This window comes from Falco biarmicus, chromosome 10, assembly GCF_023638135.1.
Source record: "Falco biarmicus isolate bFalBia1 chromosome 10, bFalBia1.pri, whole genome shotgun sequence".
NCBI lineage: Eukaryota > Metazoa > Chordata > Aves > Falconiformes > Falconidae > Falco > Falco biarmicus.
Window position 1 is genome coordinate 37,902,104 of NC_079297.1, and position 11,596 is coordinate 37,913,699.

General features: G+C 46.6%; 1 protein-coding gene across 1 annotated transcript; it reads right to left on the reverse strand.

The window, feature by feature from the left end:
- Window positions 1-5,173: 5,173 nt before the first annotated feature.
- LOC130156261 (L-lactate dehydrogenase A chain) lies at window positions 5,174-11,247 on the reverse strand. Its single transcript, XM_056354596.1, has 8 exons — window positions 11,099-11,247; window positions 9,734-9,868; window positions 8,836-8,953; window positions 7,980-8,153; window positions 7,380-7,553; window positions 6,625-6,742; window positions 6,071-6,194; window positions 5,174-5,961 (listed from the first exon to the last, which is right to left on the reverse strand). Exons 2-8 carry the CDS (start codon window positions 9,857-9,859, stop codon window positions 5,797-5,799), a joined length of 999 nt encoding a protein of 332 aa, XP_056210571.1. The 5' UTR covers window positions 9,860-9,868; window positions 11,099-11,247; the 3' UTR covers window positions 5,174-5,796.
- Between the last annotated feature and the right edge of the window lie 349 nt (window positions 11,248-11,596).

An 11,596-nucleotide genomic window follows, 5' to 3' on the forward strand; every position in this document is an offset into this window, starting at 1 on the left:
ATCCTAGGCAATCCCTGACTGGTGGTTAACTACCAGCAATTAACAGCAAGGTGTTACCTTTCCTTGGCACCATCCGTCTCCCACTCCCCTGTGCTCTGTAACCATGCCCCATCATGTTAATTGTTGTCTAGACAAGCTCGAGCACACTCCCCTCAGCTAACTGATTGCCACGCATGGTCCTAGTTTCCAGCCCGCTCCGCTCCTGCATCTCCCCCTTCCTGTTGCACAAAAAGAACCTTTGAAACCGAACGAGTAAAAACAAGGCATAAGTAATAGAACAAATAAAAAAAGCAACTAAGACATATTATCAGTGTCAACATAACCCACTGTCTCTGTTCCGTACAATTTTACAATTTCCCCTTTTGGTTTTTGAACAGCTAGTACCAGGTTTGCCATGTTCTGCAGGGCCCTTGCAAACATGACAGCAACCAAGGTAATAGCAAACAAACAATACTGCCAATTGAGTGAATGGATGCCAAAAAGGCTGAAATTTTCTCAGATTTTGATAACATGTTGCTGCAGTGGGGCGCCTAAAATGCACGCAGCACATACCATCCAAATCCTCACAGCCATGTCCCTGAACCAACAACAAAGGCAGTGGCAATTTTGACTCACATTCTTAACTGCCTACCAGACAAGGTGATTTAACTCTTTAATGCTTTCCCTGCTGTTACTCTGGATAAGAGAAGAACCGCTGCGACACGTTCCCATCATAGCCTCCTACTACATTAGCATCTACAGAAAGACAATTATCGACATTCAAAGTGTAAACAATATCAGCTTCTTTTGGATTAACATTATACATAGGTGGAAGGGCACACCAAACAAGAACTGGTTCAGTCAAAAAGTTGGAAACATCGCATGCCTTCTCTGAACATACCTCTGGGGTCATTCCCTTCATTCCCTCTCCTTTTTATGCAAAGAGAAACACTTTTACCATAACAGAGAAGCCCCTATTTACATCTCTGAGCCCGGACACAAACCGCAGCTGTATGCTCCACCAGGCTCCGGGCAGAAATCGTTCATGTAGTTACATAGCTATGTATCTCTACAAGTATGCAGACACCTATTAAACACTAGATAACCATGTTTATCTTTCCTAGTCTCCTTCACAATACCCAGCTGTTCTCTCATCTCTTGTTAGGTCAAATATTCTCCAGCTTCCTCTCCTATCTCTCTCTTCAGACATTCTCTATCCTCCTCTTTTTTGCTTGTTAATTGCGACGAGGCAAAGGGTGTGTGTAGCTGGGTGACCATGACCTGATTTATGTTACAATCAACTAAACACTGAATACAGAAAAAAAAAAGCATGGGAGACATAAGGCAAACATCACTAAGGTGGTTAAAGATAATGATAATAAATCCTGTAATACTTTTGAGTCATGGCCCAAAGTTTCCCAGCCGTGAGAAGAGACCAAAGGCATCCCGCCCCTGGCTCTGTTGCAGATCTTTGTTTTAAGGCTTTTGAGTTTTGTATACTTTTGTAAATTAATTCACAGTGGTCACTCAGATTCACGTAACACATCCTATCAAAGTCTTCACACTTGTGTCCCTGTGCTAATAATAAAAATCAATAGCAACTCGGTTCTGTAGCAACATATGATGGACAGAATCAACATCTGTTAATAAGCCAGAAAAAAAAATAATAGTATTTGTAGTATTACTTTGTTTAGCAAGCTAGCAGCCTAATTTACTAAGCAAGTTAAGAGCGTGTACTATTCTTACAGAAGAGATTAGAGAAGCAAAAATCTGTTATGCTGCATTCCAGAACTCAGCCTGAGAATTACAGTCTGCTGTGAGTTCTGCGTTACAATCATTTGACACGTTGGGGTTGCGATTGTGAAAGTTGCCCGTTTACAATTTTCATTGGCATTATCACAGCTAGTTGTTTTAAAAGCAACTCTTGAGCTTCCTGATGTTCGACTTGTTGCAAAATATTCTGAAGCCAATCAATCAAGTTAGTATTACAGTTAGTGACTCTCTAGGACCCTGCAAGACTGTGGCAAGACTCCCGCATCCTGACTGCCTTAATAGCCGTCTCATTCATTTGCAAACAGTTGTCCCTGGGATACCTTGCCTGAGTCACAGAATCGGCACAGTTAATTGCTCCAGCCAACTGCTCATAGTTAACAGCAATTCCCCGATTAAGGTTTTCAGTCAAGGCCACTACACATAGCTCACAAAAATCAAATAACCACATCATATACTGTATCAGTTAGTACCATACAAAGCAGTAACTTCCAATCATGCAGTGTGAGTGTATAAGGCTCTGCCATCACTTCAAGAAGGGACATAGCAAATGTATGATGAATCCTCCCTTCCCGCACTGCTTTGCTTAACCCTTTAACAGCCTCGTATTGCACAGGCTGCCACTCTGCAGGTTGATTTGTCTGACAAAATACTGAACATGCCCTAGCGACTCCCAAAACCCATCACTGAAGTGTTTCCCACTTGCATTCCTGCCACCAATCCCTCAGACTCCCTTTCACCCTCCCCAAAAATCCAATCAATGCATCAGGAGAGACAAGGGGGTGGGGGAAAGGTCTAGCTCCTTTTCCAGATCTATAGGACCTGGATCAAAAGGTTTCTCAGGGTCAATAAAATCATTGTCCGAGTTGTCCTGTTCCCGTGCTTGGTCCTGTGTTGTGAGGGTCGCTGCAATCAGTGACAGAAGCTTTGGGGGCAGAGGAGGTGTGGACGGAATCGCCATCGCTGACGGTGTCTTGAGAAGAGTCGCGCTGTCGGTGGAATTTACAGCCTCCTCTGGTTTAGCACCGTTAGTAGAATTAGTCCACACTTGGCAAAGAGGAGTCAGAATTTGCCACCAAGATGTTAAATGCATTCCCGACACGGAGTTCCCCTCCGCGGCAGCATCATACAATTGGCTGCTGTCTGTACACACTTTCATTCTTTCAAAGTCTCTAAAGTTTCTTGGCTGCTCACCTGTCTCGATGCATACAGGCGTTATCCTCGGGGTTTAGGTTGTCCGCCTGGTCCAGACAGCAAGACGATCGTTCGGCCAAGCCGTCTCCTCCGGAACGCAGCCCTCTTCCACGAGCTGTCTTTTTTTACCGACCAGTTCCGTCCTTATTCTTCCAAGGCTTCGGAACACCACCATAGGGGTCACCATTTGAGGAGACTGAGGCACGGACTCCCGGATCTGACTAGAAGACCTTCATGAGTCCATATACGTCTCATTCTGGGGATGAAGCCTGATTCCCCGTTACAGATTTCCCACAGCTCACCTCTCACCTCCGGAGGGATTTCAGGCCGGCTCCTGCTTCCTTTCAGCAGATCATTCGAAGTTATGTGGGATTCGCTGCATGTCGCTCAGATAGGCGATTCGAGAGCCCTTCACGTCAGATCCTTAAATGCATCACGTCGGGGTCACCAATTTGCGGTGAATGAAGAGACGGGGCGCAGCTTGATGCAAGCAAATGTCAATTTATTGTACAGAAGCACGAGGTTATATACACTTTCAGAAGCTGCGCGTTTTAAACAGATTGGTTCTTGAAGCTAAGCCTTGCATCCTAGGCAATCCCTGATTGGTGGTTAACTGCCAGCAATTAACAGCAAGGTGTTGCCTTTCCTTGGCGCCATCCTTGGCGCCATCCTTCTCACACTCCCCTGTGCTCTGTAAACACGTCTCATCATGTTAATTGTTGTCTAGACAAGCTCGAGTACATTCCCCTGAGCTGTTTGCCACGCATGGTCCTAGTTTCCAGCCCGCTCCTGCACTATTGGATCTGAAGAAGCTGGAGTTCATGTTAAAAAGCTGGGTGAGACCTCGTGCAGTAAGAATTATAAGTCCTGTGGATCTTCTGAAAGCTTTGAAAATTACTTCATACCATCTTCCTATCATCTGCATAAAACATGACTATTCATAGTCACTGTTGCTCTGTGCTCTCATTCCAGGTGCTATCTTGGTCATGTGGATATAAGAGAAAGCAGTACAGTACAGTAGCTACAGCTTTTCCTTTGTTACTGAAATTGCTTCACAAGCACTTTCAGCTTATTCAAAAATACTATATGCAGTCCCTATTAGAAATCTACCCTGGACTTAATCAGGCACTCTGTTTCCATTCTGAAGTTACATGCTGTGTCCTAGTGTTACAAAAAGCTAAGAATAATGCCTTTCTATCTTCATTGCAATGAAGTATATTGTTTTAAATTATTAATGACAATTGAGGTGATTAATTCTTTAACTTATTATGGCCTTTGAAGAGTGTGGTGTGTTGACCTTGGCCGGATGTTGGGTGCCCACCAAGCTTCTCCATCACATACCTCCTCTGCAGAAGGGAGTGTGGGGGGTGTGTGTACGGCAGACAGGGAATAAGATTTAAAAACCCCAAACTTGCGGGTCAAGGTAAAGGCAGTTTAATGAAAGCAATAGCAACAGTTGCACTTGTGTGAAAAGCAAAGGAAAACCAAAGATGTTATTCTCTACTTCCCCTCTGGAGGCAATGGTTGGCCACTTCCTAGGAAGCATAGCTTCAGTGTGGGTAGTGGTTGCTCTGGAAGACAAATGTCATAAATAATAAATGCCCTCCCTTCTCCTTTCTCTTAGCTTTTATATCTGAGCAAATGTCATGTGGTATGCCTAGGACAGCTGACCCAAACTGACCATATCCCCTCCCAGGATCTTGCCCAGCCTACTGGTGAGGTGGGGAGAAGGTTGGAGAGACAGTCTTGATGCTGTCTGAGCACTGCTCAGCAGCAGCTGAAGGCTGGTGTGTTATCACTGCCTTTCTAGCTACTAAGACAAAAGCACAGCACTGTTGAGGGCTGCTACGGGGCTCAGCCAGACCCAATACAAGGCATAATGTTGTTGTTGGTTTCTATGCATGGCTATTCCAGAGGAGACGCTTTTTTGTGCTTGGCAGCAAGTTTACTTTTTATGGATGTCAAGTACTTGATGTAGAGGTTCTTCTGACATGCATTTGTGTGTACAGGTAAGGAAGATCTTCCTTTGTTGCATTGTCTCTCCACTCTCCAAACATGTTGATAAAGCTTGTTTCTTTGCATTAAGATGGGAATCAAGTTTTAAGTTCCAAGTATTTAAATACTTCCATTATTGTTTTTCATTCCTACCTGTTGTTTGATTTAGATAGGTACAAGTGGAGCTGCATTTTGGAGACAAAGCCCTACAACTTAAAACAAGGGAGACACAAACAACAGTTCATGGTTTATTTGGTGTTGGAGCTGGTACTACAGTTGGACAGTCACTGTCTTCTGCAGAAACCTTAACATTTTTTAAACATGCTTAGGAGACAAACTTACAACTAGGCTGATATAGTACACAAAAATAAGGTTCTCTAAAAAAAAAAAATACACAAAAATTTTAGAGCAGTGTTAGGAAAATAGATTTGGACCTACCCATAGTGAAATACTTACATCAGGTGGCAGAGAAAGTTGACAATCCTTTAACTGCGAGATAATACTTTGGTTTGACATTGTGTAATAGTTACTTATTGTTCTGAACCAACATTAAACAAGATAAGGAAAAGGCAAAGGGTTTTCTAGGCAGTGCTGCTTTGAGTGTTGGATTTCTGTTACACTACTGCACTGTACAAGACTGACTAGGTTATCTAGCTCTGGCAAAGAACAGGCGTGTCTGAACAGGGAAAACCCTACCGTAGTTTCCTAATGGTGTCTTGAAGAACATCACTTGTTCAGATTCAAGCTTTTTGTGTGTTCTAGTTAAGATACATATGTTGAAAGACTTAACCTGGAAAGTGCAATGTTAAGACAAACCACTAAACCCATTAAACTGCAGAGTGAACTGGTTGGGCAGATTTAAAACTGTAATTCCTTCTGGATTCCCCAGAGTGTATCTGCACTCTTCCTTAATTTGTCTTCTTCCTCAGGTTTAAGGATCATCTTCACTACATCAGTGATGCCACTATTGCCCAGTACACAAGGAACACTTAGAAAGACATCATCTTTTATTCCATGCAGGCCCTGAAAAGTAGGTAAGGATAGTTAGGCTAGAATTTGTGTATGTCTGTGTATTTTATAGAATATCCTGTCAGGAAAAACTCAACTGAGTTAGCAAAAAGGGGCTGCTCACCTTAACAATTGTAGAGATCGGGTGCACTCTTCTTAAATTCTTCATAATAGTTTCAGCTAGGTCTGCCACAGAAAGGCCAATAGCCCATGATGTGTACCCCTTCAGTTTGATGACCTCATAGGCACTACAAAGACAAAGTCACTCATTAAAAAACAAGTATCATCAACTGAAATATTTGAAGTTTGTAAGAAGGGCTTTTGGAGGTGCCTTACTGTGGAGACATCAGAAGCTTGACTGATTTGCTGACAGGACTGAAATGAACTCAGCAGTGAAGAATTGTATTTGCAGTTTACGCTACTGCCTGTAGTTATACTGGGAAGTTGGAAGTTAAAGCACTTCCCTAATTCAAAGTTCACTAACGGTGAAAAATTAACTCTGCCAAATCTACATTACTCTTTAAAGTATTATTTCAAGTCCTGTTATGTCTGCATCTTGATAATTAGTTTTGGGCTACTATGGTATTTATGAAACCAGATACAGACACTGCAGTTCAGAGATACTATAGCTCTTCATAATTTGTTATTGTATTGAAAAAAAAAAAAATCAGTATTTACCTGTCCACCACCTGCTTATGGACCTCCTTCCAGTGCTCCTTGTCTGCATCAGTTCCCAAGTCTGGATGAAGAGCCTTCAGGGAGACGCCAGCAACATTTACTCCGCTCCAGACAGGTACTGAGATTTGCACATAGATTAATTATCTCACAAGGAAACTTAAGTACTTTGCAAAGTTTTCTCAGAGAAAGAATTGATTCCAAATGAGTCCTGAGTGTCAAGAAGCAGTGCTGCTGGAAGGTAACTGCAGCAGTTCCTGCTGTCAGGAAGCAGCTCTAGTGCTGCTAGAGTACAGGTTAGAGAAAACTGCTCTTTCTCCTGTTCTCTAGACTTGCCCTCTGCACTTCAATTCCTATATGGAGTTCTTGGAGTAATTAAGAGATGCCAGTGAAGACGACTGAGTGACTATCAGTAGGTCTAGTGCAGGTCCTTTGGGAGTCCTTTGCAGAGAATGTTACCCTTTTGCTTTTTCAGTTGTGAGGTGTGTGTGGGGTTTTTTTTTTTTAGAGTTATGGGAACAACTTAGCCTAGAAATTTTTAGCCTCCTCAGGTTACAGTAATGACCTTTTCAAAGCAGAGTAACTCAGGTCAAATGTAGATCATCTAGGGTTACTCTGTGCAGCAAAACCTTAAAGCAGGACTTGCATTCTTGGGTGCTGCAGTGCAAAGGTTTTTGAGCAACATTTTGCTGTAGCTTTTGGAGATACTTGCAAACAAAGTTTCAGGAAAAAGTTCTGTGTAGCAGCCAGGCACTTACCACTGGAATCTCCATGCTCTCCAACAATCCATCCATGGCAGCTCAGAGGATGGATGCCCAGTCTTTCTCCCATGAGGTGGCGGAAACGGGCAGAGTCCAGATTGCAGCCACTACCAATAACACGGTGTTTAGGAAAGCCACTGATCTTCCACGCCACGTAGGTCAAAATATCCACTGTAAGTAGAACAGGGAGGATAACAAGTGCCACTCATGAGCGGTTTGATAACTAGGATGGTATCTTCTGTTCATCTGTAAGGGTTTTATTTGCATGCTAGTTATGTAGAATAGAACACCAATGCCTATCACCACACCTCTTTAGAACATAGTGACTGTTCTAAAGGTGGAATTGAGAGGCTGTTTATGCTACACATGCACTTAGGACACAGTCAGGGGTACTGCTATGCGGAAGATCACTTAAAAGGCAACTGAAGACCCATGTTGAAGGGAACTTTGTTTATTTCTCAGAGGACCAGCTTGCTGAGTGCTGATAGGGAAGATAACACTTCTTGCCTGTGCTTGGTTATACTAGTAAACTAATGCCACATTACTGAAGAAAACACTACTCTAAGCCAAACCCTTTTAAGGCAACACAAGACAAACCTGGGTTTGAAACAATAAGCAGCTTGCAATCAGGACTGTATTTAACAACATTAGGAATGATGAATTTGAAGATATTGACGTTGCGCTGGACCAAGTTCAGGCGGCTTTCTCCTTCTTGCTGACGGGCACCAGCAGTGACAATGACCAGCTTGGAGTGTGCAGTCACACTGTAATCTGCAGACAAAAGGTTGTGTCAGACATGACCTCTTTCTACACACAGTTCAGAAGTTCTCAGTTCCTTTTAGTATTGGTGAGGGTGCAAAAATTGTCCTGGTGGTTGTTACCCTAGTCTTTGTTTCTACAGAAAGTTAAGTTTTCTTTTAAGACTGTGCCTTGTTGCCACAAGTGGCAACCTTAAGGGCATGTCAAAATCTTAACATGCCAAACATGGGCAGTGATATTCCACACGTTTCAGGCACAGGTGGGTATAGGGGTAGCTGCCAGGATAGCATCCAGTGCAGTTAACTAAAGGTATGAGATGGCTAGCATTTGCCCAGGTCAGGTTGCCACTAAACTTAAAGCTATCAGACATGTATAGCCAAGAAGTAAACAGTAATGCATTCAGGGGCTGACTGACTGTGAAATAAAAGTACTTCAGAAATTAATCTTTCTGAATGGACTGGTGAACTACTTGGGTTCTTATGACTGAACTGGAGGGTTCCTACTTGGACTGGGCTTAACAAGGTATACGAAACAATGTCAGCTGAGTAATATTTCTGTAGGAACAGAAATTAAGCAAGCTTTCCTCTTAATAATTATGATGCCAGGCTAAGCACTAGACTCATATGACCAGATTGAGATCCAAACTGGCTATCACCATTCAGAAATAATGAGCACATTAGAGCAGACTACTTGCCTTTGCCAGAGATGATTTTTGGTGTTCTAAGGAAAAGGCTCCCATGCTGGAGATCTAGCATCTCTCCTCTGAGCTTGTCCTCCACGACATCAACAAGGGCAAGTTCATCAGCCAAGTCCTACAAGAGACCAAGATTAAATAGTGAGTTTATTGCCCCTTTGAGCAAAGTATCCTATTTGTAAACTGTGAAATTACAATTATTTTAAAAGCAGTGATCTACTTAAGCAATTTTGCTTATCTGTAACACTTGTTCCCCGAAAGTACTTGGATCAGTTTCCTGGGATGTCACTTTGAATGATTTGTACTTTTCATGTTCTACATTCTGTGTGGAATAGTTGTAAAATTCAGCAGGGCAATGATAAAGAATAATTTAATAGCTGTTCATAAACAACCTATTTTCTAGTTAACACCAGGCTTGCTTTTTGTTAACCACAGCATTTTCAATATAACAATGCAATGCAGAGGACAAGTCATTCAGAGTGCTCAGGAGTGTTTTTTTCTAGTCCGCACTGCAAAGAACTTTTCCACTGCACAATCTGCTTCAGACAAAATGAACCCTCAGTTCTTAATCTTTTTGTATGTTTAGGAGTGTTAGAGGACTCCCAGTTAGAAGGGAGTCTGAAAGTCCTTCAAAGGTAAATGCAGCTGTTAAGTCAAGATGATATATAAAACATGTTCTGTCAATACCAGAGTAAACTTCTTTTACAAGAACTACAGCTTTTTGTTCTCTTGTCAATAGCTTGAAGATTGCTGCTTCACTTCAGGCCCAAACAACAGAAGGTACAACCAGAAGTTCATCTCGTGTGCTAGCCCAGTCAGTCTCATAAGGGGGATTACTATTTGTCCCTTCTTTAGGCCTCAGGTAGTCACAACTGTGCTGCTTCCTCCCAAGTCTCACCTTCATCAGGATGCTGATAGCACAGGCCATTCCAACTGCACCCACACCAACCACACTGATCTTATTGTGGGCATGACTCTGCTCCTGTTTGTGGACATTGTGGATGAGCTGATCCTTGAGAGACATGGTGCACTTCTGAAAGGAAAGCAGCAGATTATTCCTTCAAGCTTTGGAGCTTTTACTGACACCATAATGTTTGTGTCAAGCAAGACAGACTTTATTTGAGGATGTTAAAGTTCACATGCCTAAAAAATCTGGCAGTATGTGCCTGTATGCAACAAAATGGCTGAAAAAACCTGAAGTATTGGTAACAACACACTGCTTAAGCTCGCCATAGCTTTCCCTCAAATACAGCCTGAGAACCACTGAAGACATAGCTGGGTGGCACTCCAGCGTTGGTACGTTGTTCTAAATGGCTGTCAGTATTACATTTCAGTACAGGGAGCCATTTTAGTACTTCTAAGCACAGCATGGTCTAACAATCTCCATTCTACTGCCCTGGAAAACTACTACTCTGTGCCCTGAGAGCCTTTCCAGAGCTGAAGTTACGGAATGCTTCAGCAAGCCCTTCTTAAGCACGGCGCTATCCTCGAAGTCAACTCCGTGGGTTAATTTTAAAGTGAGACTGCACAGTTTCGAATTAAGATGTCTAGAGCCTGGCATTCCCATTTCTCTCCCCGCCACAGTTTCAGTCGCCAGCTGCACGGCAGCCCGGCAGCGCGGGCTCTGCCGGAGCGGCACGGCGGCGGCAGCCCTGCCCACACCCGCGGGGCGCTGCCGGCGGCGCCGTCCGGGCCCTGGCGCAGCCCCGCCCAGCCCGGGAGCCCGCGGCTGGGGCCGCCTCGCAGGCGCTGCGCGCGCAGACGTCGCTGCACAGGCGGGGGCGGGCGGGGCCCTCTGCGCTCTCGCTCCGGGGGCGCTGCAGCGGCCGCCCCCCTGCCCCGGGCGCTGGGCTCGGCGAGCGGCCCTCGCCCTGGCACCCTCGGCCGCACCCAGTCCCCAGACGCGCCGGGGAGGGAGCGCTACCGCCCCGAGAGCTGCGGGCCGGGGCTGCTCCAGCGAGCCCCGGGCCCCCCCGCAGAGCCCCGCGGTCGCGGGCTACTGCCGTCCCCGGGGGGCAGCAGCTCGAGGGAGGGGCGGGCGGCCGAGCAGGGCGGGGCGCCGCCACCCCCCCACCGGGCCGCACACCGGGGCCGTAGCCGGCCGCTCCCCGGCGAAAGGGACTCGGTCGAGCAGGCGGCGCCGAGCGAACCGCAGTCCGAGCAGCTCCACGTCGGGGGGCCGCCGCCTATCCCGCCCCGCAGCAGCCAGCCCCCCGCACCCCATCCCCCCCCACACCCGTCCCGCGGAGGCGATCGCACCTACCGAGTATCCTCAGCTACGTGCTGTGGCAGCAGGGCGGGGAGGTGCCGGCCGCCGTCTTAAGTAGGGGCCGGGCGGCTGACGTGGGGCGGGCGGGCCGCGGCAGTGGAGACGTGCCCGTTGGCACGTCGGGTCGGAGAGGAGGCGGGGGGGGGGGGGCGCGGCGCGCGCGCGTTGTACCGGCGCGGCGGGGGGTGAGGGGCGGGGGTCAGTAGTGCTTGGTCCGGTGGCGGCGGCTTTGGGACGCGCGGCCCGCAACGGGCGGCCCTATGCGGGCAGCTGAGGCGGGCGAGGAGCGGCTCAGCCCCGCCGGCGCCCCGCAGCCCCCCTGGGGGCCCTCGGGCGGGCCCGCCTCAAGCCCGAGACGGCCTGGCCGGGCTGCGGCTCCGCGCTGCGCCGGCGGGAAGGTTCCCCTCATGGCGGTACTGCGCGGGCGGGTGCCGGCGGTGTGAGGCGTTCGGTGCCGAGGGCGAGGAGGACGCGCAGCGCGCGCGCAGCCGG